The sequence below is a fragment of the Bombus huntii genome, chromosome 14 (genome assembly GCF_024542735.1).
Source record: "Bombus huntii isolate Logan2020A chromosome 14, iyBomHunt1.1, whole genome shotgun sequence".
Taxonomy (NCBI): domain Eukaryota; kingdom Metazoa; phylum Arthropoda; class Insecta; order Hymenoptera; family Apidae; genus Bombus; species Bombus huntii.
Window position 1 is genome coordinate 4,087,280 of NC_066251.1, and position 24,451 is coordinate 4,111,730.

Genomic DNA, 24,451 nt, shown 5'->3' on the forward strand with positions numbered 1-24,451 from the left:
ATTTTTCTCTTCCATTGCATATGGACTCTCCGTATTGGTAAAATTTGAAGAGAAATCTAGCAAAAATCGCGAAAGATGCAGTCTACTTCGATCGAAGTTCGATTCACAAGCAAAGAAGTAGCCTTCGATTCCAAAAGAATCCATAATTTTTCTTCCTCGACTTTCTTCCTTTTTCTTCCACTTTCGTTCTAGCTACAAACGAAATTTCTTCGATCCACCAAGCAGAGTTCGTTCTTCTCTGCTATTTTTCTCTTTCATTTCATACCGATAACCTCCGTAAGATTAGAATAAATATTCGACGAAAATCGTTGAAAACGATACACGTTGTTCAAGCAACATGTTGCTTCTCCAATTCCAGATGAAACAAAAAGGTACCAAAGCAAATCAGCCTACTTTAATCGAATCTTGATCCCCGGGCAAAGAAGTTGCTTCTAATTCCAACGGAATCCTCTTCTTTCTACAGAAACGTCCAACTTTCTCAGCTCACCACGTGGCTGTTTCTCGATCCTCTTTTTCATCCTTTCGTTTCGTTACTTTCGAATCGGTCTCCGTTCATCTCGTTCGAGCGACAAGGTCCTTCTTCATTTTATCTGCTCCCCATTCGTCCTCTGTTCCCTGTCCATTGATTGGGCGCCGCGTATACACCGATTTCTTGCCGGCTCTTCTCTTTCAGCAGAAATAAATCTTGTGTTTTCGCGTATAAGCGGCCTTTTAATATCACCGGGCTTGATTTACCGCCGCGAGGCCATGCATCCTACGTGTAAGAGAGGCCAAGCCAACATCTCCCACCCCCTCGGCTCCCCCCTTGACATTTGTCTTCCGGCCCGGGAAGAAGGGAACACGACTGTCCCCAGGTTTTCCCTGATTTACCGCTCCTCCCGATGGTATTTGACTAAACGATCCCGGATCTTCTCGATGCTCGTTGCACAAGCAGCAACGATCGACCCGCTTGCGGCCAGAAAATTGCACGAGGACACTTCCGGTTCTCATACAACCTCCGATCATCCATCTTCGTATTTCTTTCGAGACAGATACGAACAGTCGGATGAAAGTTTAACTCCTTGCTATTATAGCAACAAATATTTAATTCAACGGTGTGTGCAAAGATTTGCGACCATTTTATGGGATCCACGGAACCAAAGAATACCAAATACAATGGAATTCGATGATACGAGTATCAGAATTAACCAATTAACCGCGTTCGACGTGGCGTAAGTGATTTTTTTAAACTGAATTCTACGGTTAACAGGTTAATCGTGTTATTTATGAGATTTTTATTACGACATACAATATATGAATTAAATATGAAATGTATGAAACATAAAAGTTTAAGGAAAATCCTAATGATTTTTTAAGTTTATTTGTAAGCGTTCTAATGCTTATAAACGAAAGTGTACGTGCCGGTATAGCGGCTCGCCTGGCGATATCAAGCCAGGCTCACAAACGAACGAGTTAAAGAGCAAATACGGATCGAAAACGTAAAAAGAAGAGAGCCGGCTGTACTCGAATCAAAGTTGAGATCTAATGGTAATATACGTGGCTTGAAAAGAGCGCCAAAGATAGCTAAAGAGCTAAAATTCTTACAATATCTTACATTACGACCGCTATGACCACTGTACACTTCGAGACTCCGTTACTTCCGCGTCACTCATCACTCTTCATTCTTAACCATTCTTACGCCACCTATTCTAACCTCCGAATCGCGTGTGCGCGTTTCGAGAACGCTGCTTCTTACTTAAACATCTTCAAGCCAAGGCAGACCTAAGATCTGGTCAAAGAAAGCCGAGTCCCCTTCCAGAACCGCGTCCGCTAGACCAGGCGAAAAACTGGCCGTCCTCTCGATCTGCACTCTCCTAACCGTCCACAAACAAACTTGCCCGCGAACGCGCAAAATCCCTCCCCACGATTTCATGCAGCGAATTCGAAAAAGAGAAAAAAGAAAGAAAAAAGAACAAGGAAAAAGGGGAGAAAAATGAAAGTATATAAGAGAGAGAGAGAGAGAAAAAAAATGTAAAGATAGCCACCGACCAAAACCACCGCGGCGCTCGCTGTACGGTAATAACACGATAATCATTTATAACGTAACAATCGAGCCACCGTGGCGCGGGGCAACAGGAAAGATCGTTGTACGTGGCGCAAGATGCATCCTCCGGTTATGCAGCTCCGGAGGCCGGGTGCATCGAAGCGTTGCGATCATTACGAGAAGAGGGAGGGGGGAGGTGGAGAAGAGAAGAAGAGGGCAGATTGTACGTGTCCGTGGTAAAAGGTCCACCGGTGTCCAGTGGCCAGTGTGGAAAAAGGAACGCCAAAGAGTCTGGTTCGCGGCGTGGACGGGACAGAGACGATGGAAGAGGAACGACGAAGACGGAGAAAAACAATGTTGCGCGCTCGGTACCGCGGGACATTCAGAAAATAAGAAGAGAGAACTGGGAAGAGGGAGGGGGGCGGCGGCCCCCAGGATGATGAGAAACGAGAGAAGACCGTCGCCGGGTCCCCTCGATGGACGACCAGTTGCATCAACGAGAGCGAATTTAAAAGCGATCACAGGAGTCCTCGGTTCCTTCGTAAATGGAGGTGTAAGGATAAACTGTAAATCATCCGGCTCGTTATCCCGAACCCCGACACGATCATACTCTCTTCGCTACCACTATTTTCTTGTACTACTTTTAACGTGCCGGTTCAACAATACGAGGGCCACCGTCTTTCGCGCTGGTCAATGCGTTACCGCGATGGAAGCCGCGATGATTCTTCACGATCTATCTTTTGTTCAGGGGAAATAGATCGGAAACGGTGGAAAATCAGTTACGATCGTGACATGTGGGAATATCGAGGTATGTCACGATTACGAGAAATCTTCGAAGATTCCAACTTTTATCCAAACTCCATTTATTGCAATGAAATTTTAATTCTTATCTAGTAGAACGATTTGCTGATTGAATTCATTTGTCATATATACGTTGTACGTATAAACAAAAACTCGTAGATAGTGAGAAGAATTAGTGAACTCTAATCATATGAACTGCCTGTCCCCCCTAGACTAGGCTAGTGTATTCTCATTCGCTATCTTTCCAAAACTGCAATATGTCAAAATGCAGAAGTTCGATACATATTTCGATTACCAGAGATCCAACTTCTCTTTTACTCTGGACTCTTGGCCTCCTCTATATCATCGAAATAAATGGGAAAGCAACGTTTCCTTCACGTTACATTCACATATTCGTCATCGAATGGTACACGTACAAATTGGTCCTTCAACCCGCGTCTGCTTTTCAGCTTGGCTGGTTTCATTGATCCCGTCAAGGTAAACCTATTTAACGAAGGTCGAATCGTTGCCTCGAATCGCTTCTAGCCCGAGGTCTTGGCGAAAGGCTGCTCGCTCTATTTGAATTTTTTTGCCAGCACGTGATTAATTGATCACGATCGAACGTGACTCGATCGAATCGAACGTGGCCTGGATCTTTCTTTCACGATCGATTCACGGGCGTTACTTTTCACGCGAATCGGCCGAATCGAGCGCTTGCCCTGACCTCGAATACGCTCGAAAATCTCGGTTTTCTAGCGCGAACGCGCGGAATCCGTGGCTTCTTCAGCCACGAGAACGAACATCCATTCGCCAATAACTCGAGGAATGCGGGTTGACTGTAACTCGAGCGATTATTGCTTGCCGTACCGTTAACGAAGCCTCGTTACAAGCGAACTTTGTAAATACCTCGAGGTAGAAAGAGGCGAACATCAGTTTTTCGAATAACGAACGGGCCATGAACTTCGTTGGAATGCTTCTGCTTTAAATCATTGTAGCCTGGATAGGCGTAGGTTCCGCTCACAATCGAGTTTGCAAACAATTTTTCTGCCATCTTTTATCGTACAAAATCAACGATCTGCTAAGGCGTGTAACAGACTTAGCACGACTTCCAGACATCGTCTATAAATTATGTAGATAACCACGTGTCCGTACAGTAGATGATTTGTTGAAGAGAAATTTCAGTTAGCGTTGATATGCTGCGTTCGTTCAGTTACTTAAGCAATGCTGTTAATGCTGTTACATTTTTGTTTTTGCTGGTTTGGACGCGATAATTTAGAAGGATAGAAGAAGCACAGCACAGTGTGTTGAAGCGAATATTATCGCTTAAAATCCAAAGATGAATAGCTATGTTTTAGCAGCGGTAAAATGTATTAATTGAACTCTTGAATTCACTTACGAGAAACGTAAATTCATATTGCTGGAATAAGAAATCACAGCGGCAACAAGGAGAGTCAGTGAATCGGAAAATTGTTTGTTGACCCTAGCATTTTCTTCTAACGTACTAGAAAACATTCAGTTTTTCTTGGCAAAATCTTGTTTCTCTCTGCAACTGTTTCCGATGTAGCTCTTAAGGGATTGAACATCGAAGGGCGGCTTCGCCTCTTAAACTCGAGTTACCGCAGCTAAGAAAAGATACGTATCTGCTATTGTTGGCTCTTCTTCAAGCCCATAAAGTAGAAATCGAAGCCAAACTCCCTTGCAAGGTCCATCCTGCTACGATACTATCTCCAAAACCGTCTACAAACTTAGAGACCCGGGGAAACACAAAAAATTGGAAATTTCGAAATAACTTCAGAGCGAATACCAAGAATCACATGGCACCGCTCGAACAGGTACGAAGAACTTCTGGAACAACCTTATCACGGCCTCAAATCGTTGGCTGGAGGAAAAACGCAAACCGCACGACAGCTAGGGAAACGTGAAGGATTTCACAACTTCCTGACAAAAGCTATGAGGTAGTAAGTGAGACGATGAACGAAAGAAAAGAAAGACTTCGATGAGGCGACGGTGAATCGTTGTCAGCGGGCGGAAGCTGGCGGTACGCGCTAGAATAACGAAAGCTAATTATGCGTTCGAGACGAAAAAGGGGGAAATCACGGCAAAAACCGTCGATAATCGACATCCTGCCGCAGTCCGTCGGTCAACTACGCTACCGACCGGCGTAAATTTAGTCCCGGGGTCCTGTGTTCCCTCGTCCCAGAGGCGAACGTTACCTCGTCGCGACCGAGAAGTCCCCCTGAACAAACAAGAAGATCGGCCGTGGAGGCTTTTGCTGGCGTAAAAACGAAATCCGTGGACGATGCTTCGACGATCACGGTATGCAGTCGCCCTGGACCGTGATCCTGGAAGCGGAAAGCCAGAGCAGGCCTGTGCCCGCCTCGAAATCCAGCCGATACCTTTCGATTCCAAAGCTGGAGCAACACCCTCTTCTTCTTCAAACGTTCGAGGAATCTTAAAAGCATGTGCGAGAAGAATCTTTTTGCCCGCCGAAAGAGAACGTCTCTCGAGATGGGCTCTTTTTCGGGTCACAACATTTGAAATATTTTTGACAGTCAAATGGTTTCTATGAATTTTTGATTATTTCGATATTTAGTACGATCGTATTCCTTCTTCTTCTGCTAAAATTTCTCTCCTAAATTCTGCCAAATGGATGATAGAGTGGTTCCTAAACAGATATTCCTCTCGTCTAACAAATGCTCGACGAGTATACTCGACGTATTACGAATCTTTACGTATCTTCGTACGTCTTTATGTATTTTACATACATTTTATTGGTTTGGCAACTAAGAAATGCGGTTTGACAAAATCCGCATTTGCATCGGTCCCGTATCCTACGCTCCATGTATTTTTTTTTCATCTTTCTATCGCTTTTTAGTCTTTGCAATTCCCTTTCCTGGCAAGTCTACTCTCACTGGTAGAATTGCGTACAAACTATTCTGAAAGTCAGTTTCATGGCACTAGATGTAAATACTTGCACAGCCCTAAGAAAACTATCGTCTAAGGAGTAATAAATTATCTCTATCACGAATCCGCAATGAACATTTTGCGAACGTGTGCAGATGGAAATGGAGAAAAATAGAACAAATACACATCGATATTTTTACAACGAGCGAATAAATGAGAAGAAAAAAATATCCCTCGCGATAAAATTTAAAAAACTTCGACGAGATGGGACAGCGCGACCAATTCCACGCGAGAGGTCGAAAAATTGGCAGGTTGACTGTCGCTTGAATTTTATTTATTTTCTTGTAAAATGTTATATCGTATGTACGCGCTTTTTTCTAAAGATGTTATCTGGATTTAGAAATTTATCTTGCTTTAATCGTTCCAGTAACGCGGATCACCGATGACCACCGTGGCAATGAGCGTGTTAAGAAGCTACACAAAGTGAACTACCGGCGAAGAGACTCGGCTAAAAATCAGCACCGCTTGAACGAGACGACGGAGAACGAAGCAAAAGAGCCAAAAAAAAGGCGGGAGAACAATCAACGACGGAGCGGCAGGAAAATATCGATGCAGCCGTTTCTCGAAACGAGGTTGCGGCGAGAGGCCGACAGAACCGGCAAATCGTTGCACCGCCTGCGCCCTGTTTTTGCTCGATTTCTCAAAACCGATCGAGCGTTCCCGATCAGGGAGCAACACGCGTAGCTTGCACGCCAGGCGTGACCATCGGCTACCGCGATACACCACGAAAAACGTAGCCGCCCGCCATGCTCAGTCGCTCACGTCTATTTACATTGGCACCGTTGCGGGGAACGATCGATCCTACACGAACGTGCCTTCCACATCGACCATCAAAATCTTCCACTACGAATTCTTCGCCGATGAAACGGATTACGATTTTGTACAATACACTTTTCAGAAGGGACAAGGGCATGAAGCGATAATTGTATGAAGAAATCGAATAAGAACCTGTAGCACAGTTTGATCGAAATTGAATAAACAGCGAAGTATCACTTAAAAGTAAAATTTAAAAACCACTTTTTCCCAAAATCCGCTACGTATTAATGTACATGATCATTCATAAAAATAATAATAAATTCACAATAATATCCATCCTTGCCGTGCAAAACGCACGTACAGGTTCAACAAATTCACACTAACGATCGATTAATTATACATATATCACGTTGCATATAGTTCCTAGAGGTGGCGAACTTGTCAGAAATGCAAAAAAAGAATAAATTTAGCGAATTCGCTCTGGACCGTACAGATTGTGATTTATCTATCGCGGTGTATGGGAAAATGCTATTTTGCTCTAACGAAAATGAAATTTCCAATTCTCAAAGTACCGCTACGTTTCTCCCTTTCCTCCAGCGTCTTCTAAATGAATCGTATAATTGATAGAAACAATCAAATGGCCATTACTATGGTGGAAAACGCACCCCATAAATTCGGCGAAAGTTCGCACTAACGATCATCGTTTGAAACATAAATGCACGCGCACGTACATAAGGAATTCTTCCGGAATCAGGATGTATCTCCCTCGCCCCGTCTCTTTTTCTCCTTCTACTTCTCCCACCGGGGGTGGCCAGTGTCTCGGGGGCGGTCATATATCATCCACCCCCGGGGGGTGGCTACGGGGGTGGTGGCAAAAAATCTTGCCGAGCAAAAACTATCATCAGTGCTCGGGCAAAGCGAGCTCAACGCCTTCTCTCTTCTTCCTCTTCTTCTTCATCTTCTTCTTTCTCTTCTTCTCTTCCTTCTTCTTCTTCTTCTTCTTCTTCTTCTTCTTTCTATCCGCTTTGCTTTCACGTCTCCTTCTTCCTTACGTTCTTTTGTATATTCCCTGGCTCTTTCACCAGTTTCAGGAAAGGACAGGAAGAAGCAAAACTTATGCGCCTGGAGAAAACGCCACGACCCGAGTTCATTAGGTTTTCAGGGTTTGCTTTTGGCAGCGTTTAATGAGAGGAAAGATAAAGCGTATCCTCCCTCCCCGTTAACATTCTTGGTCAGAATTCGATGGATCGTGGAATCCTTTCTTACGTTTTAACCTTGCTGAGAATTGAAGTAAAAAGTTTCCGAGATACGATTAAGCAGAAAATCTATGGCACTGTCATAGTGAAAATCATCGGAACCAAGAGTTTTGTTAGGAAACAGATACCGCAGGCTATTTTCACATTATGCTGTCCATAATGGTGCGACTTCGATACGCTATTTCACATGTAAGTTTTGTTCCTTCTTTAATCCCAAATCATTCCAAGTCTATTCCAATTATTAGGGAAAGAGCAACGAAAGTCGTACGATATTATCAGAATCTACTTCCTCTTAAGAGAATAGAATATTTTGTCACCGTCGTCAAAGAAATTTAACCGCGTTCGCTCGCGTCTCATTTCCACCGTTGAAATATCGACGTTCCCGTTCGAGATTCGTTTACGTCGTCCCATAAGCTACCCGCTTGATATTGGCGTAGGGTGCAGCTCTTCCCGACTCTCACGGTAATTGACATGCTCGATTTTATGAAGCTACTGTGACCGGCCGAAAATACACTTTTCACTCCCCCGTTCCATCCTTCGATCCATCTAATTGAAACACTTTGTCTGTCTACATCTATAGAGCGCCCCTTTTTTCAGGGGATCAAAGATAATTCATGTAACGCGACAAATTAGAAAACGACCAATGTCTAAGTTATTTCTTTGCGATTGCTATGTTTCACGGTGAATAAAAAAGCGAGCAGAAGAAATCGGTGCAAGGAGAGAAAGAAAGGGAGAAAGTGTCGAGAGTGGCTCCAAGAAGGAGGAAAAGAGGGTAGCTTCGACTCTGGACTGGCTGCAAAGGCCTCCTGCAATGAATCAACTTATTTAAGGGTAGTTGGATTTCGCGAGTCGATGCACGACGACTACGAGCCACCCCACTATCCCCTTCCCTAACTCCCTTCTTCTTCAACACAGCACGCCTCGTAGAATGATTTATAGTTTTCCTTCCGTGGCCACCCATCCGTCCTCCTCTCGCGTCACCCCTCGCGCAAACAGCACCCCTCTGCCAAATGTACGCAAAATAGTCGGAATTTGTTCGGCACCATCCTGACTAAAGTAAAATGCTGCTGTATATACGAGACTAACGGAACTGCTCGATTGTGGAGCGCGCTGTATTCTCCGTTAAAGTATTTGGAAATAAACGAATCGCGACAGTTATAATTATTCAGTACTTTATAATACAAAGGATAAGACAAAGAGTTGTTAGCGTTATATTTAGTTCTGTTTAATCAGTTTCGCGTCTACAAGCCTGCACCGTGCACGAATAAACTAAACACGAAGAAAATCGAAGCTCAGAAATATAGAAAATTAAAGATATTATAAATTTTTGGCGAAATTTGAAACCTCGCTCGTTGAATTCCTTTACTCCTGAGCTTTTCAACAATGCGCATATGATACCACGTGTCCCATTAATCGTTGCCTCAAACGTTATTGTATCGTTAAGGCACTTCAGTAGGTTAATTGAAAAATATAAATAAGCAGCGAGAATCGAGAGAAATTGGGGAAGAATCGTTGCAATTTGCACGAGACCCGTTCGAGGGCGGCTTAAGGTTCGCTAAATAATTATTAATGATCGTCAGGGTGAAAGTGTGACTCTGATCGTGTTGACACTGCATTGTAAGCCGCAGACAATGCTATGGTGGCTTTCTGAAGCGTGTGGCTATGGGTTTGATGGAGGAGCAGCGCGATGGCGGCGCGGAGGGCAGGGTCCGTAATTAATAACTTGGAATTGATTAAGGTGTCAGATAAGTCCATGGAGACGGTGGTTCGTGGCTCTTTCTCCCCTTCTCCGGTCGCCTCTCTTTCTTCATCGGTGCGACGCGTTACGATATGATTAATAATTTCGAGATAACGCCGCGCCGTCCCAGCGTCCTTGTCCCTTTGAGAGGGGCCGATTTGCGGCCCCACTTACGGCCTCATAAATGACTAATTATTCTCACTGTCCTCGCTGGTTTCTGACCGCTCTGCTAAAAAGGCAAAATCAGAACGTTCAACTCGGTTTTCACGACACAATTTTTCTGTTAATGCTTTTCGTACCACATCGTTCTATCGAATTATCGCTCCAAGTACTACAGCACAGTCCAAGTATCTCCTTTCCACTGAAGATACTCAAAGGACAATACGTTCAAAAATTTCATACGTTTCAGAAGATCCATGGTTTCATCGCGTTGCAACGCAAAGTTTAGGGACCAAAGGAACCGTCTCTGCTATGTCGAGACCAATAAAAAAGAAGGTGCTCTTTCTCGATAGAAGTTGAGCGATCGTCTATGCAAATACCTAATCCTTTCACAGATCCATTCAGGTGACGTTGACGGATTGGTGGAGGACTTTGTTCAGAGGCAGCTCCAACAGATTGCAATCCGCGACACCATTTGTTTCCCCTGAGACGCGAGGAGCTTCCTGCCGAGCCGGTGGGAAGACCTCGTCGAGAACGATTAACGGGTCTTCGTTAATTGCTAATAAAGAGAAACCCGGATGATGTACCTTTCAACATAAAATACTGGAAAGATCGAACAGTATACACGTTTGTCTCAAACTGACATCACAGCAGTTTGTTTCAACGTGTACAGCTAATGGAAGAGATATAGGGAAGTAATAAAACTGGTTAGAAACTAAGATTAATACGTTTAAAAACCTAAGATGGGAAGGTTTCTGATACGTGCGCAATTAAAATATCCATTTGTCTTTGAAGTTTGAATTTTCGTGTGTAAATTATCGCGAACGGAAAATCCACCGGGAGATTTTTCGATAATGACCACCGCGAAAAAAGGGGTATGAAGGATTAATCACCCAGAGATGCGAGAAAAGACAATGGCCCGGGTGTGGAAAAATATTTTCTACCTTTTCCCTTGCTCGACAAAGGGTAAAGTATCTACGACGAATCCGGAGTAACATTTTCGCTGGCTACGAAATGGATGGAATGTGAAATAAAATTCTGCGGACATTCTTTGAATAACTATCTTCGATCGTTTTTATTTAGAAAATTCTATGTTCTATCGGAATTTCGTATCTAAGAAAAGGAACACGTTCTTACGAAATTATCGACTTTCCAAATATTCACATATTAACATATTAGCTTCGTCACTTATACGAAACAAAACTTTTATAAAGATCTAAATAAGCTACCTAAGAAAAGTGTGAAGGTCGCTTTCATTACAAATTTATTTATCCGACACTCGTAGAAAATGCAACCTAAAATGTACTTTATCGTAGAGTAATTTATTGATTGAATTATCAACAGCAGCTAATTTCTCCGTAAATCCCTAAATACAGTATAAATATACAAATAAAGTCTGACGGAAGAACTTTTCCTGATAGCCAGAAGAAAATATTATCAAGAAAAATGTATCAATATAAATTGCGGAAGAAAAAGAGAGAAACAAAAACGAAATGATTTTCAAAGCTGAAGTGCTACTTATAATAGTCAGGCCTCGTTAAAATTTGATTGGATCGATAAGCGTTACGAGCGCTTTTACAAGCACCTAATTAAACTTCTCGTTCTTCTCCTGCTATTTTAAATACTTAGCAAGAGAAGAGAGGAGGACCACTTGTTTCTGGTTTTCACACCCCTTTAGCATGTACCGAAATCAAGCGTGACATGACACACGCTGTAATCCGCGTAAAGGGTTGATCCCAGTTTAGCCGGCTGTCCGTAAACCGTGGAACCCGCGGGACTTAAGCCCAGGCAAATTTGAATCCGTCAATCTTGAGTATCCAGGAGGAAGCATATAATCATCCCACACGCTCGTAACACCCGTCCAGACATTAAAATCGCTTTTTTTACCACCAGTGTCGGAAAGATTTAATCCCTATTTTGGGACAAATGATAATTTCAACTGAACCAACGAATGTATGATATAAGAGAATTTTGTTACACCATATCGATAATACAATGTTTTTCCAGGACTCAAAATTCATATTATACTATATTACATTTTATTTCATATAAACTATCTATCCCAAACGTGATTCATTTTCGCAGCATCGTTATTCGCAAAATTTACTAAATTTTATGCTTCTACAGTGACAAATAAGTACATCGATATCTGATCCCCAAGTCATTAATTAAGTTAAAAATATATGAAACAAATTTTCTACGAAACAACGTTCTATCGAAGACAAACAACGATAAATCGTTCGCACAGATGCGTCCTCGATCTTCGTTGGAACTGGTAATTAGGCGTGCGAGGAGGCAAGTGGAACGCGGGGAACACGATTGGGAGAGATCGTGAAGGAAAGCGGGCCGGAAAAGGGAGAGTAAAAGACGAAATTGCTCGATGGCCGATGAGCGTCGAATAAGGCGAAACGGTATTAAGACGGCGTGGCGAGGCCAGTTTCCTCGAGGCTGATGTATCATTTGCCGGCGGGTCGTTAGGCGGTTTCAATTAGTTTTCCACGCTGCTCTCCTGGCCCACCGTCTACATGAGTATGGGGGAGAGACCAGCGCAGCCCTTAATCGCACAGTCCAGTTTTTTCTCATAATTAGGAAAAGCTCGTTAATGCGTCCCTACTATCTTCTTCCTCCCTCTTTCTTTCTTCTATCCTCGCTGTTTCCCTGTGTGTTAGCTTTCGTTACATATCTACTTGCTCTTATTACTGTGAGGGACACTGATCTTTCAAGATTCAGGAACTCAGATCTTTTCAACTTGGAATTTGAAAAAATTCTATGAATTTGTTTCATGATTATGTATAGTAAGATAAAAATGTCTTTTGAAAGACAACTCCCTCTCTCTCTCAAGTTTGAATATTGATAATATTATTTTCGTATTGAATACTTTTCTAATAATTAAGTATATGAATCTATTTATTGGTTTCCTTTGCTTTGAATAAGGAGAAATATTAGAGGTATAGAACTATTGACTTATGTCCTCTTTCTTCTCTTTTTTCCTTTCTCCCTCTATCCTCTTTCTTCCTTCCGTTTCTAACCTGCTTCTGTGCCCTACACTTCCTCCCCCACCCCTCTATTCTATCTTCGAAATATAGAAATTTCTCACATTCATACAAACATATATGATATAAGTGCTATCCGTATATATAATTCCTACATTCAGAAGTCCGAATCATAGAGCATATTTTATTTTAAAACATGCAATATTGAGTTTACTAATTTATATGTTTACTGTAGCAAATTTTAGCAGACATAAGATATTTTGAGAGCGATATTTCAAAATATGTAACATAAAGTACCCTAAGAATTTAGAGTACTTTAATACGAATAATTTAATACGAATTCGAAATAAAGCGTTTTATATTGTTCATTAGTCATAATTGTTCAATGAAATTGAATAGGCTAAGAATGTTGAAAACACACAAATAATCAGACTCACCGAATGAAGGAACGCCAACTGTCCAAGAAACCCTTCTCGACGATATAAAATGTTTTTTCTGGATCTTCACACTTCAATATTTCGTTCCTATTTCGGCCGTGATACAAGTCGTTTAACTCGTCCCTTTGTTGTTTGGCTTTTATCTTGTCGTCCTTTTTTGCTTTCTGCGCGTTCTCCATTTTCTCCTGAACAGTAAGATAGATCAATATACATGCATATATCAAACTGTTTTATCTTTATTTAAATATACAAATATGTACGAAAAAGTACCTCGCAAATCGAACATGACGCGGCACCAATAGAGTACTCCTTGGACTCTGGGAAATATTTTCGAAGTATCACCCAAGCTTCACGGGGCACTATTTTTCTTGTCGAATCTGGTGTTTTCAATGAACTGTGCTCACAAAGTAAATCTTCATTGAAATAGATTATGACTTCGTTCTCTTCACCTTCCACCGGTTCTTTCAGTCCTTCACTTTCTTTACTTGTACCACTTTTACTATCTTCCTGCGAACCACTCGGATCTTGACAATCTTCATCCTCAATTTCCTGCTCCATATCGTCCGTAAATTTTTCCATCGCAAGTCTTCGCCATGATCTCAGCGAATCAGCACCCACGATATAACTAGTCTCAGACCTGTTACCATGAAAATAAAATTTATTTTTCTTTTACAAAATAATGCGTTCGTTTTAAAATTATTATTAATACAGGAGACTCACGGTTCTTTGAAATTTCGAACGAGTTCACTAACTTCCTTGTGATCACGTTCAAGCGATATCTTGAAACGAAGTAGCTTGTACCGACGTTTCACGCAAATTTCGCAAAAAGAATTTTCATCTAATCGCGGTCCTCCACGATATTTATCATAAAGTAAATCCGCAGCTGTGACAGGTATACACTTTGCACGATTCACTTTCAAGGGATCAAGTCGATAATGCGAACACATTAATGTAGAATTGTCTATTGGTGGTACTCCATCGACAGATAAGTGTCCATTGAGCCATTTTGATAACCAATCGTTTGGAATCCATTGATATGTGTCCCACGAAACTATGTTCGAAATAATATTATACACGTCTATGACAAGTTGTCTCTTTAAATTCTGATCTTCGATCTCCTTTTGCTACAAGAAACATCGTTGAGAATGCTTCTTAACTGATTAAACTCAATCTGTTGCTGTTATTAATACCTACTTTTTCTTGTTGAATAGCCAATAAACTTAATTCGTGTTTCACATTCTCTTGCCTCACTAAGTCACGCAACGTTGTACTCACTTCCCAATTTTCAAACTCCATCTATAAAGTAAGATAATGAGTCCATATGAATATCCATAAGAGAAATAAAAGAAAAACTAAATATACCAACCTCTTCGTAAAAATCACGTTCCCCACAACTCATAGCTCTATGCGCAGCACCATTTAACCGCTTGTAGTCCAATTTCAAAACTTTTACAACTGGTTTCTTCGTATCCACATCGAGCTTATTTTCTTTATTGTCGAATTCGTAATGTTTGCCATTTTGTTCATCAAAGGTAGAATCTGCGTTCACAGATTGTGCCATTGCAACATTTTCTGGAGATGCCTTCAAGGTTTCCATTTCCTGTTTGCTCTCCATATCAGGTTTCAATATTTTCTCAGAATTATTTATATCAGAAACACCTGACATTGTATCGCATCTGTGTTTCTCTTCGTTTAATGAGTCTGATTTTTCTTGAACTATTAAAATCTTTTCCATAGCTGTTGCATTATTATTACTATTGGTTTCTCCATCTAACTTTTTCAACTTATTTTTCTTTGTACTACATGTTCGTTTTTCTGGTGTGACTTTCTTATAAACTAACATATACGCGGTATTAGAAGACAAAAATCCTTTCGGTATACGTCCCCGTTTTACTACCTTCGAATTCTCTGTAATAAAAAATTCTAACTACATTTTATCGTTTTATTAAATAATTTCTTTATTATATTATAATAAAATTTATACTCACCACTAACACCATCCTCGATTCTTTTATTCTGCATTTTTTCCACTTTATCGTCACTAAATTGATACCATTCACCATTTGAATTGCATATATTCGCAATATAGTGACCTGAATGTGCAGATGGGCCTTTATGACTTAAAACTGCGACGAGATTGTACAAATGAGTTTGTGGCGGACACCTAACATATTCTGACATATCCAGATCTTCCGGGAATTGTATAAAAGAATTCAACTTTCTTTTCTGCCCGGAATCCCTAACAAAGCAAAGTAACATATTCTATTAACATATATAACAATCTAATAGTATAATATAATTTAATACGTAATAAAATAAAAGTACCTATGAAACACAAAACGCATTAATTGTATGTTTAATGTTTCTGGAAGAGATTCCAAGCGTATAAACCGGCGCGCATCTTTTTTGTCATTGCAGGTAACGCAATGATACTGATTTGCTCCAGTCAACTGTTCCACAGATAAGTATTTCTCTACTGCCTCTTTCAGAGTGGCTGCGAGTTGTAGATCCAATTCGTAGAATGTAGTGGAGGTTGGATATTCAGTTCCGCATTTAGAGCAACTGCGTCAAACATAAAACTCGTGTTATTTAGACGGAATTAGCTTCTCTCGGTCAGATCAGTTGATCGCACCAGTCACCGCAGCGAGCAACGTGTCCTACCATGTTCTCATCGTCAAGATCATCAGCATCATCATCGTTTAGGACAATTCTCATTTGTTTTCCACTTCAGAAAACCCACCAATTGATATAGCTGTATTTTCCTTGGGTCAGCCTCTGCAGCATCTGCTTCAGTTCTGAGTTTTGTTGGAGTTTCCCTTCGATATGGCAGAGAAGTAGCTTGGAGAATTCCTGTGCATCCTGCTGAGTTCTAGTATCCAAAGACAATGCGATCGCGAGATTCATAGGATCGAGCAGACGACGATTTCCGAATTGCATCATTGCAAATATATATTGCAACTGTCCTACTGCTGTCACTGGATGAAACGGTACTCCTTTCTTCTCAGCTTGACACACTGCTTCCCTTTCCTCTGGATCTTCTGTGATATCCCACTTGTATATTATCCTCCTGAAAATATGAAATTTCAATTTGTAGTAGATATTTGCAAATAAATGAAATATAAGCTAAATATTAATAGTATTAATAAGTACATACCTCATATCTTCATTATGAAACCACATTTGAATTAAGCTATTAACATAACAAGTTGCACCTAAATTCTTTAGACCAACATATTGGGTAGGGTCACGTAATTCAGATAAAGAACTTTCTAAAGGCATTACTTCTGCGGGTTGCGACTTCATATACTTTTCTTCTCCTAATCCAGTCAAACATTGTGGATTATTTGTGCAATTGCGTCTGTAAACAAATCATTTATTTTAATATGATCGAAAAGAATACTATTTCATATGAATATATAATGTTTTAAATAAGCATATAACTTACTTGCAATTTTTACATGCTTTTAAGCCTATTCTATATGCAGTTTCCAAATGTATCCTTTCTATTTGGTCTAATACCACACTTTCTACCCAAGCCCATGCTAATTTGTCTAAATCAGTCTTTTTTGCTGGCGGCATTTTTATCTAAAATATTAACAAACAGATAATATATTTTTAGTAATTAAATTCAAATATTTCCATGTTGATACTTTTTATCTTATTTTGATTTTATACTAAAACTTTACGCAATATTATCTTAAACACAATGCATATGTTTCAAATTCGATTTATTACATGTTCCATTTCGCGCCATGAGAAAATCGCACAACACTACAGAATAAAAATAAAACGAAAGTACCACATAAAATAATCAATTTTGTAAAACGTATATTTTCGAAAGTTTAGTAATATAAAAATAATCGTAAATAATGTATCGACTTAAAGCTTAGTATTTAACAAATGAACAGTTTTGTATATCAAAAACTATGTATGTATATACTCACATAAAAGTACCGTACTGTTCCTGATTGTTGAGGTTATGAAAAATGCCGCTGCAAATGTTGTAAAGTACTGTGCTTCTTCTACAACATTATCTGACTGCGAAAAAAACTTGTCACGTTTTCAAGCGCACTGAACTCAAGCATCCATCGACACCTTTCGTGAACAGATGAAAATGTATCATCAAAACACTAACCGTTTCTGGTATACACTGACCGCCATATGCAGTCGGCTTTGGTCTAGGCACGCGTCAAATCAATCGCTAAATAATTTTTCGCGTTTAAGTTAATATATATATATTTTTTTGGAATTTATTTACCATGTTATTTATTAAAAATAAAGCAATAATCTTTATCGAACAAACAATATTAAATATGTTCGCATATACATAATAGAAATTTCATAAATATCATTTTTGTTATATCATTTTAGATATGAACATATAAAAAGTTATCAACAAGAGAAAATTACCTACACTGAGAATAGAAGATTGAATATTCTTTTATTGAAACTACTAACACATTTTTATCTATATTTTTATATATTTTTATCATTTTATAAATATATTAAAAAATGTCTGATAATAAAATAGGTAAATATTATTTGTTGATTTATGAGAAATATAAATAAGATGATAAGTAATGGAACGTATTTCTTATTTTATTTATAGTTACTACTGATATCCTACTGGAATTTCTAGAAGTAGCATTTAATCACATTCTGTTCTTCAGAAATTTATATCCCAAGGAAATATTTGTGAAGAAGAAGATATACAGCATATGTGTATATGTGTCTGAACATCCTGAGCTCAATGAATACATAAGAAATGTGTTAAATGCAATCAGAGAATTAATAAAAGAGGATGAAAATAGTGTCAGAGCGGTGAATCTGGTCTTCTGTAATAAAAGGAAAGAACCAATTGAAAAATTTGTCTTTGATCTTGTAAAATTGCAAGCAAATAGCACAGAGTATGTATGCTTGTGAAGAATCTTATAATGTCAGCATTATGTTATTGTCTAATCTGAAATTTATTTTAGAAAAGATCCATACTATCTAAAAACAGAAGAATCGTTGAGAACAATTTGTTTGAAACTATCCATGTGTGAATCTTATTTAAAACCATTGCCAGAAGATTCATCTTTCTTCATTGAAATTAAAACATATGAAACTGCACATGTAACTTTAAGTGAAAATCCTTGTTGTGAAGATTTTCCATGGATTATCAATGAAGATGCCCCTGATATGACTAACAAGAATTTACTTCCATTGAAAACTATAAAAACAGAATGTCTAAACTTGCAGATGTATGTTATTGAAGATGAAAATAAGAAATGCATAAATTAATTATAATTATATGTAGCAATTGATTCTGTATATACATTATGATTATTAACTATCAATATCAATTGTAAAATATTTAATGTTAATGTAAAATATCTAGGATTGCAAAAATCTATTAAGAAACTTGCATTGAAAATGTTTGGAATTATTAACTTCAAATATCAGAAACTAAAAAAGCTACATTCACATACAGAAACAACTAAATATGTACCTATTGAGAGTATAAATTCTGATTCAAACTAGCCGGTAGTGAACAGGAGTATAGAATGAATAAGGTACTTCTATTTCTTATATTACACAGCCCCGCCCACTCTGTGACGTCATAGACGAGCAGTACGGACTATAAAAAGAGGATGTATCTTTTGATAAGAGTAGATATGTATATATCTCGTAAGTTACACCTCCTTAAATAAAATCGGCAAAAAAAATTATTCAATTAATTACTTACGAGATTAACTTATATATATATATAGAACTGTTTAAATACCTGAACTTTCATATAGTTCCGAAGAATACATTTCTTTTTAAACAGAAAATTATATATTAACAAGTGTAGATACATGTATATAATGTATATAACATTCGATAAAAAGTTCGGCCTTAAATATGCATCAAAAAATTATTTAAAAATCAGTTTCTACAATGAAAATCTAAAAGTATACAATTTTGGTTTAAGAGAGGAACAATTCATTAGTTTTCAGTAACGACTTAATTCATTATGTAATAATAGAACCGTATGACTATACAGAGTTACTGGTAATTCATCTTTCTCTATCTTTCTTTTACGAGTGGTACTACAGACATCATGGTGGGTGAAGATCTCCTTTCACATCCTATGCCTCTGTTAACATTCAGCGATTTTTAGTCGAAATTATGCTTTCAATAATCTCCGAAATATATTTTTTTCTACATATTAATAGAGATATGACCACAGACGAGGTGCAGAATAGATCTATCAGTTAATGTATTTCTGCATTCCATATCTTGAGGGTCTGAAATCATTTACCATTTTAATGATATTCACAACATTATCGATTCAGTATAGAACAGGATTACAGCGTTCATAGCGATCGGAATTGGAACTAGATTTTAATATATACGATAGTATACGACAATATACTGATAGTATAGTATAATATACAATAATGATAATTGATAAGTAAAATATATGATGATAATAATAAAAATCACTAAAATGATTTTTGCCAATAGTTGCGCGTTTATGGGAACGTATGCGTCAGTATTAATTGCCGGTCATTTATCTTATGTTTATAAACCAGGGTTGAGCGAGTTTTAAGGGCCTGATGCACAACGCACACATGCAAGACTGCTAGTGTCTGTTACCACCCACCATTTACAAACAAACGTTTAAACTAACTTTGGAACATTAATGTATAAACAAATCTTCTCCTTTATGTTTAATGAAACGATGTTTTATGAAAATACTACCTTTCAAAACTATGAATCAACTATTATTCATTTACCATAGACACACGGATATCATACTAAGGATATGAAATATGTAGTTATATGATACAGTTAAAATATTATTATGCATTATTATGCATTATTATTATGCATTAAAATCGAGATTCTCACCATTTTGAAGCAGTGACATATCGTTGTATACTAAATTTTCCATATTTTTGACGAGCTCTCTGCGGTTGCTTCAACTTTCTAAATGACACCGCGCGAAATGAAGAAATTTCAAATTTTAGTTTGCATGGCTGCCGCGAAGGCGCAGAAGACAACTACGTATTACGTTTTATTAGTACCCCGAGACTGCATTTTCTCGAAATTTATTTTCATACAAAACTCTATGATTCATTAAAAAATTGTTTAAGATAAACATGTCATTAATAGGACAATTACTTGCTACAATAATATTAATTGATTTTTTCACAAAGAAGTTCGCAGCCTATGAAAGCCGATACTTATTGCAGCAACCTTAACAAAAATATCAAATTTCATTCATCTGACGTAATGTCTAAGATCAAATTATTCAATAAAATTATAAAATTCTTCTTCGCAAAGTATCGAATAAGAACATCTTCTTTTTATTGAATAATTCGTTCTTGGAAAATGTGATATATATATAATATAACAAGAAATAATAATTAGTGTTGGGTCCATATCAGCGGTTATGAATAACTCTTATATGTATTTTCTTGATTATCAATAACCACTATCTATAGCGGAAGTCGATAGAATCATTCCATTCGGTTATCTCCTGATATCTATCTAAAAATTCGTCACATAGTATATATTTAAAGCTTTACTGTTTGCTCTACACTTTTATTGTACAAGAGTTTTCAACAACAGGTTTTAGCTCCGTCCTTTTTCAAGCTACACGCACGAATGCTTTTCTTTTTCTCCGAGGATTGAAGTACCGTATTGTGGTCAAGTGAAAGCTATCTACCAGGACAATAACTCGGCATTCGTGTAGCGGTTCTCGATAATGAAGGCCTGTATCTTCCTATCTCTGCTTACAATATTATTCTTCTGTAGCAATGGTATTCTAGGTGAGTACGTATTAAATTGAAATCATTCCCTTAACATTAACACGATAGCGCGTAACTTAAATTTCAAACGGTATTTACATCCAAAGAACGATGGTGAAAGAGGACCAAATTTGTTTCTAATAAGGAATAAAATTCTAATAAGGAATAATTCTACTAAATAAAATTCATAAAACTACAATTATTTATGGTAAACGTGATGCTAAAAATGTAGATAAAGTGAACGAGGCATAAAATACGACATTTAAAATTTAAATTAAAATTAAAAATAGAAGATCGAAACGAGTATTCAAATATCAACTTTTACCATTCGTTATAAGTACAATATTCAGCCATCATAATATGTGATGAAATTTTTCAATAAATGATGTATTAAAGCAGTTAGGCATAAGATAAGCCAATCTTTTTACCAAATTCTATGTATATATGTATATATATATTCTATGTATATATATATAAAAAATACAAAAGTTTGTATGTGATCCGGCTGTAAATTACATTGCTATTATTTGGTGACACACTATGCAACGAGGAGGAAAGTCTAGAAAACGTTTGACATTTTGTTCGGTAGCTTATGCAATGGAAATCTGACATTTCGATGGAACCTTTGTTTAACTTCATTCCTCGAAGATATGTAAATCACTGAAAATACTTTTCTATAATTCATAACTTAATAGAAAGTTATCTCAAGGATTTAATGTTCTTCATATTTACATCAAATAAATAACAAAAGCGCGCGCGGGCATATTTTATGAACGATTTATGTTCGCATATTTTACCGATAAAAAATAACGAGCCTGGGACATGGTTAAAAAAATAATCTATCATATGTATATACATGGAAATGAATTTTTTGCGAAAAGAGAAAAGAAGTTGTAATAATTGTACATTAAAACTACATTTCTTTCTCCACTAAGCTCGATTAGGGATTAAGCATAACAAGGTAGTAACTTGTTATGTCGCCTCCTGGGCCGTTTATAGAAATAATGATGGAAAATTTGGAATCCCTTATATCCGTCCGGAACTTTGCACGCACATCATATACGCGTTCGCCGGATTAGACAGCAAAACATGGACCATTACGAGCCTCGATCCCAACATAGATATTGACAAGGGTAGATACATATTGTAAATTACTCGATACATGGCATTTTCGTTCTATAGCCGTCATAATATTCCAGATAATTACAAAAGAATGACCGAACTTCGCGAACAGTATCCAGGTCTAAACATCCTACTCGCAATCGGAGGATGGAACGAGGGTAGTAAAAATTACTCTATACTCGCTTCATCCCCTACACGAAGATCTATATTCGTTAAGAGCGTAGTGGACTTCCTTGAGTATGGAATCGAATATTAAGATAGTTTTATACTTTGCTGATTTATATGATAGCTTCTATCTTGCAGGGAATACAAGTTCGATGGGTTCGATCTGGATTGGGAATATCCAGGATCACGGGGTGGTAGTCCAGAAGACAAATTATATTTTGCCCTTCTTGTGAAGGTAAACGACGTAACGTAATGTAATTTTATCGAAATTACAGTTTTTTTATCTTAGCCAGAAATTAATCGTATTCTCTATTCTAATAGCAATTAAAAGAAGCATTCAATGAGTCGAACTATCTACTAACAGCAGCTTTAGGTTCTAATAAAGCAATTATCGATACGGCATACGATATTCCCGAAATTTCCAAATATCTCGACTATATCCATGTAATGGCGTACGATTATCATGGATCATGGGATAAGAAAGTGCTTCCGAATGCACCATTAAGAAGTGGAGACGGTCTAAGCGTGGTAAAACATATAGAAAAATTACAACGAGTAACAAGTATCGTAGATGGAACACATAATGCAATAAAATTTTCAGATGGAGACACTTAATTATTTGTTAAGTAAAGGTGCACCAGCAAATAAAACAATCTTAGGCCTGCCTATGTATGGTAGAACTTATATATTGGCAAGCAAATTAAATTCTTCCCAAGAAAGTCCAATTAATCGAACAACCATAACAAATGGATTTAAGGGGCCTTACACTGACCAAGAAGGTTTTATGGGATATAATGAAGTACATTTTACTTTTGTTATATTGATTAGATACGTTAATTCTATTAATAATAATCTATCTATTTGTTCGTTCTAATAAAATGATAACATGTACGATTTTTTAGATTTGTGAAGAATTAGTGAGTCATAAAGGTAACTGGACTTCTGGCTGGGATGACACTAGCGATACACCTTATGTCATTAACGATGATCATGTTATAGTATATGATAATCTGAGGAGTTTAAAAGCAAAGGTTGATTAGTTTGATCTATTACAAGCGACGATAACAAATGATAGTACTACACGTGTTACTTCAACAATATAATATTTTCCTAAAACTTTCAGATCGAATACGCGATGAGCTTAGAATTAGCCGGTGTAATGATTTGGAGCATCGATACTGACGATTTCCATGGAAAGTGCGCAAATCTCTTTAAAGACTCTTTAAATTTAACAGATATGACATATCCTTTACTAAGATGGATTAACATAGTTATATCTGAAAATAGTCAGGTAATCAGTGATAAAGATAGTGTAAACATGGGTAAAGAATATAACGATAATTCATCTTCCATCACAAAATTTTCTCATAATTCTATTTTAATAATATTAATATCTCTTGCATACTATATCTGAAGCGAGCTGGTAATGGCTGAAAAAATAGTACCAAAAAGTTTATGAAACTTGGATACATTTATCCTAAGGACTGATTTGCTTCTCTTTATTGTTTCGAAAATGTTCCTCTAAAGCTGTTTTTCCATTTTTATGTTTATGCTAATCTATTGTAATAATAAATGTAACCTACCGAATGTCATACTGTTTATGCTAATGGCATATTATTATAATTATTCGTGTATATATAGTAATAAAGAAATTTTCTATTTGAATTAAAAATATATGAAATGAATTTAAACTTCCTCCTTAATTTCCTTAAATTTAAAATATTGTTTCTGCTAAAGATAACTTAAAAAAATATCTTAATATACATATATATTATTGTAAAATAAGTTTCTTAACATAATTTACACTTACTGCATATTTTATCATTTCCTTTAATGTATCACAACATGTCTTGTATTGATTTTCCTTGCACTAGTTATAGGAAAATTTATTTTCACCCAGCTTTCCGTAAGTAAAATGATGATCAAATAATAATTCCAGGTTTGCAACGAATATATAAGTTCTTTGAAAGCAAAATATTTTCTGCAATTGTATCATAAACATAAAATAAGATATCTATAAAATGCTGTAGTATATTAACAATATTATAACTATTGCGTATTATAATAATATACATATAATAATACTGCAATAATTACCTATAATATCGTAATTTAATGCACTCACAAGAGTTCTAGAGTTTCAGCAAGATCTTTGAACTTCGAGAATCGAAATATCGAGATATTCGATTCCACTATCGAGATTAATCGAAAGAACAACTTTCAGGAAAAATTAAATATATCTAGATGAAGACTTTAGGAACTATTTTTTGAAAGGCA

General features: G+C 37.4%; 3 protein-coding genes across 5 annotated transcripts in view; 2 read left to right on the forward strand and 1 right to left on the reverse strand.

The window, feature by feature from the left end:
- Positions 1 to 17,199, reverse strand: part of LOC126872852 (ubiquitin carboxyl-terminal hydrolase 48-like) — a 75,357-nt gene extending 58,158 nt beyond the window's left edge. Inside the window, exons 1-11 of one of the 3 annotated variants that reach the window (XM_050633052.1) lie at positions 17,051 to 17,199; positions 16,552 to 16,691; positions 16,261 to 16,464; positions 15,847 to 16,173; positions 15,432 to 15,668; positions 15,095 to 15,345; positions 14,473 to 15,014; positions 14,301 to 14,402; positions 13,827 to 14,230; positions 13,377 to 13,743; positions 13,107 to 13,291 (exon numbers count right to left, since the gene is read on the reverse strand). In XM_050633052.1, coding sequence (XP_050489009.1) covers positions 13,107 to 13,291; positions 13,377 to 13,743; positions 13,827 to 14,230; positions 14,301 to 14,402; positions 14,473 to 15,014; positions 15,095 to 15,345; positions 15,432 to 15,668; positions 15,847 to 16,173; positions 16,261 to 16,464; positions 16,552 to 16,685 — 2,753 coding nt within the window. In that variant the 5' untranslated portion in view covers positions 16,686 to 16,691; positions 17,051 to 17,199. Of the gene's footprint in view, positions 1 to 13,106; positions 13,292 to 13,376; positions 13,744 to 13,826; positions 14,231 to 14,300; positions 14,403 to 14,472; positions 15,030 to 15,094; positions 15,346 to 15,431; positions 15,669 to 15,767; positions 16,174 to 16,260; positions 16,465 to 16,551; positions 16,692 to 17,050 lie in introns of those variants that run through there. The other 2 variants (XM_050633051.1, XM_050633053.1) reach the window with 2 other exon arrangements.
- Positions 17,200 to 17,488: 289 nt separating this feature from the next.
- Positions 17,489 to 18,419, forward strand: LOC126872882 (mitotic spindle assembly checkpoint protein MAD2B). The gene is made up of 3 exons (XM_050633102.1): positions 17,489 to 17,637; positions 17,716 to 18,013; positions 18,083 to 18,419. Exons 1-3 carry the CDS (start codon positions 17,619 to 17,621, stop codon positions 18,387 to 18,389), a joined length of 624 nt encoding a protein of 207 aa, XP_050489059.1. The 5' UTR covers positions 17,489 to 17,618; the 3' UTR covers positions 18,390 to 18,419.
- A 1,529-nt stretch (positions 18,420 to 19,948) lies between these two features.
- Positions 19,949 to 23,838, forward strand: LOC126872867 (probable chitinase 2). The gene is made up of 8 exons (XM_050633086.1): positions 19,949 to 20,908; positions 21,823 to 22,020; positions 22,087 to 22,246; positions 22,313 to 22,409; positions 22,496 to 22,702; positions 22,776 to 22,973; positions 23,077 to 23,205; positions 23,298 to 23,838. Exons 1-8 carry the CDS (start codon positions 20,845 to 20,847, stop codon positions 23,586 to 23,588), a joined length of 1,344 nt encoding a protein of 447 aa, XP_050489043.1. The 5' UTR covers positions 19,949 to 20,844; the 3' UTR covers positions 23,589 to 23,838.
- The last annotated feature ends 613 nt before the right edge of the window (positions 23,839 to 24,451 follow it).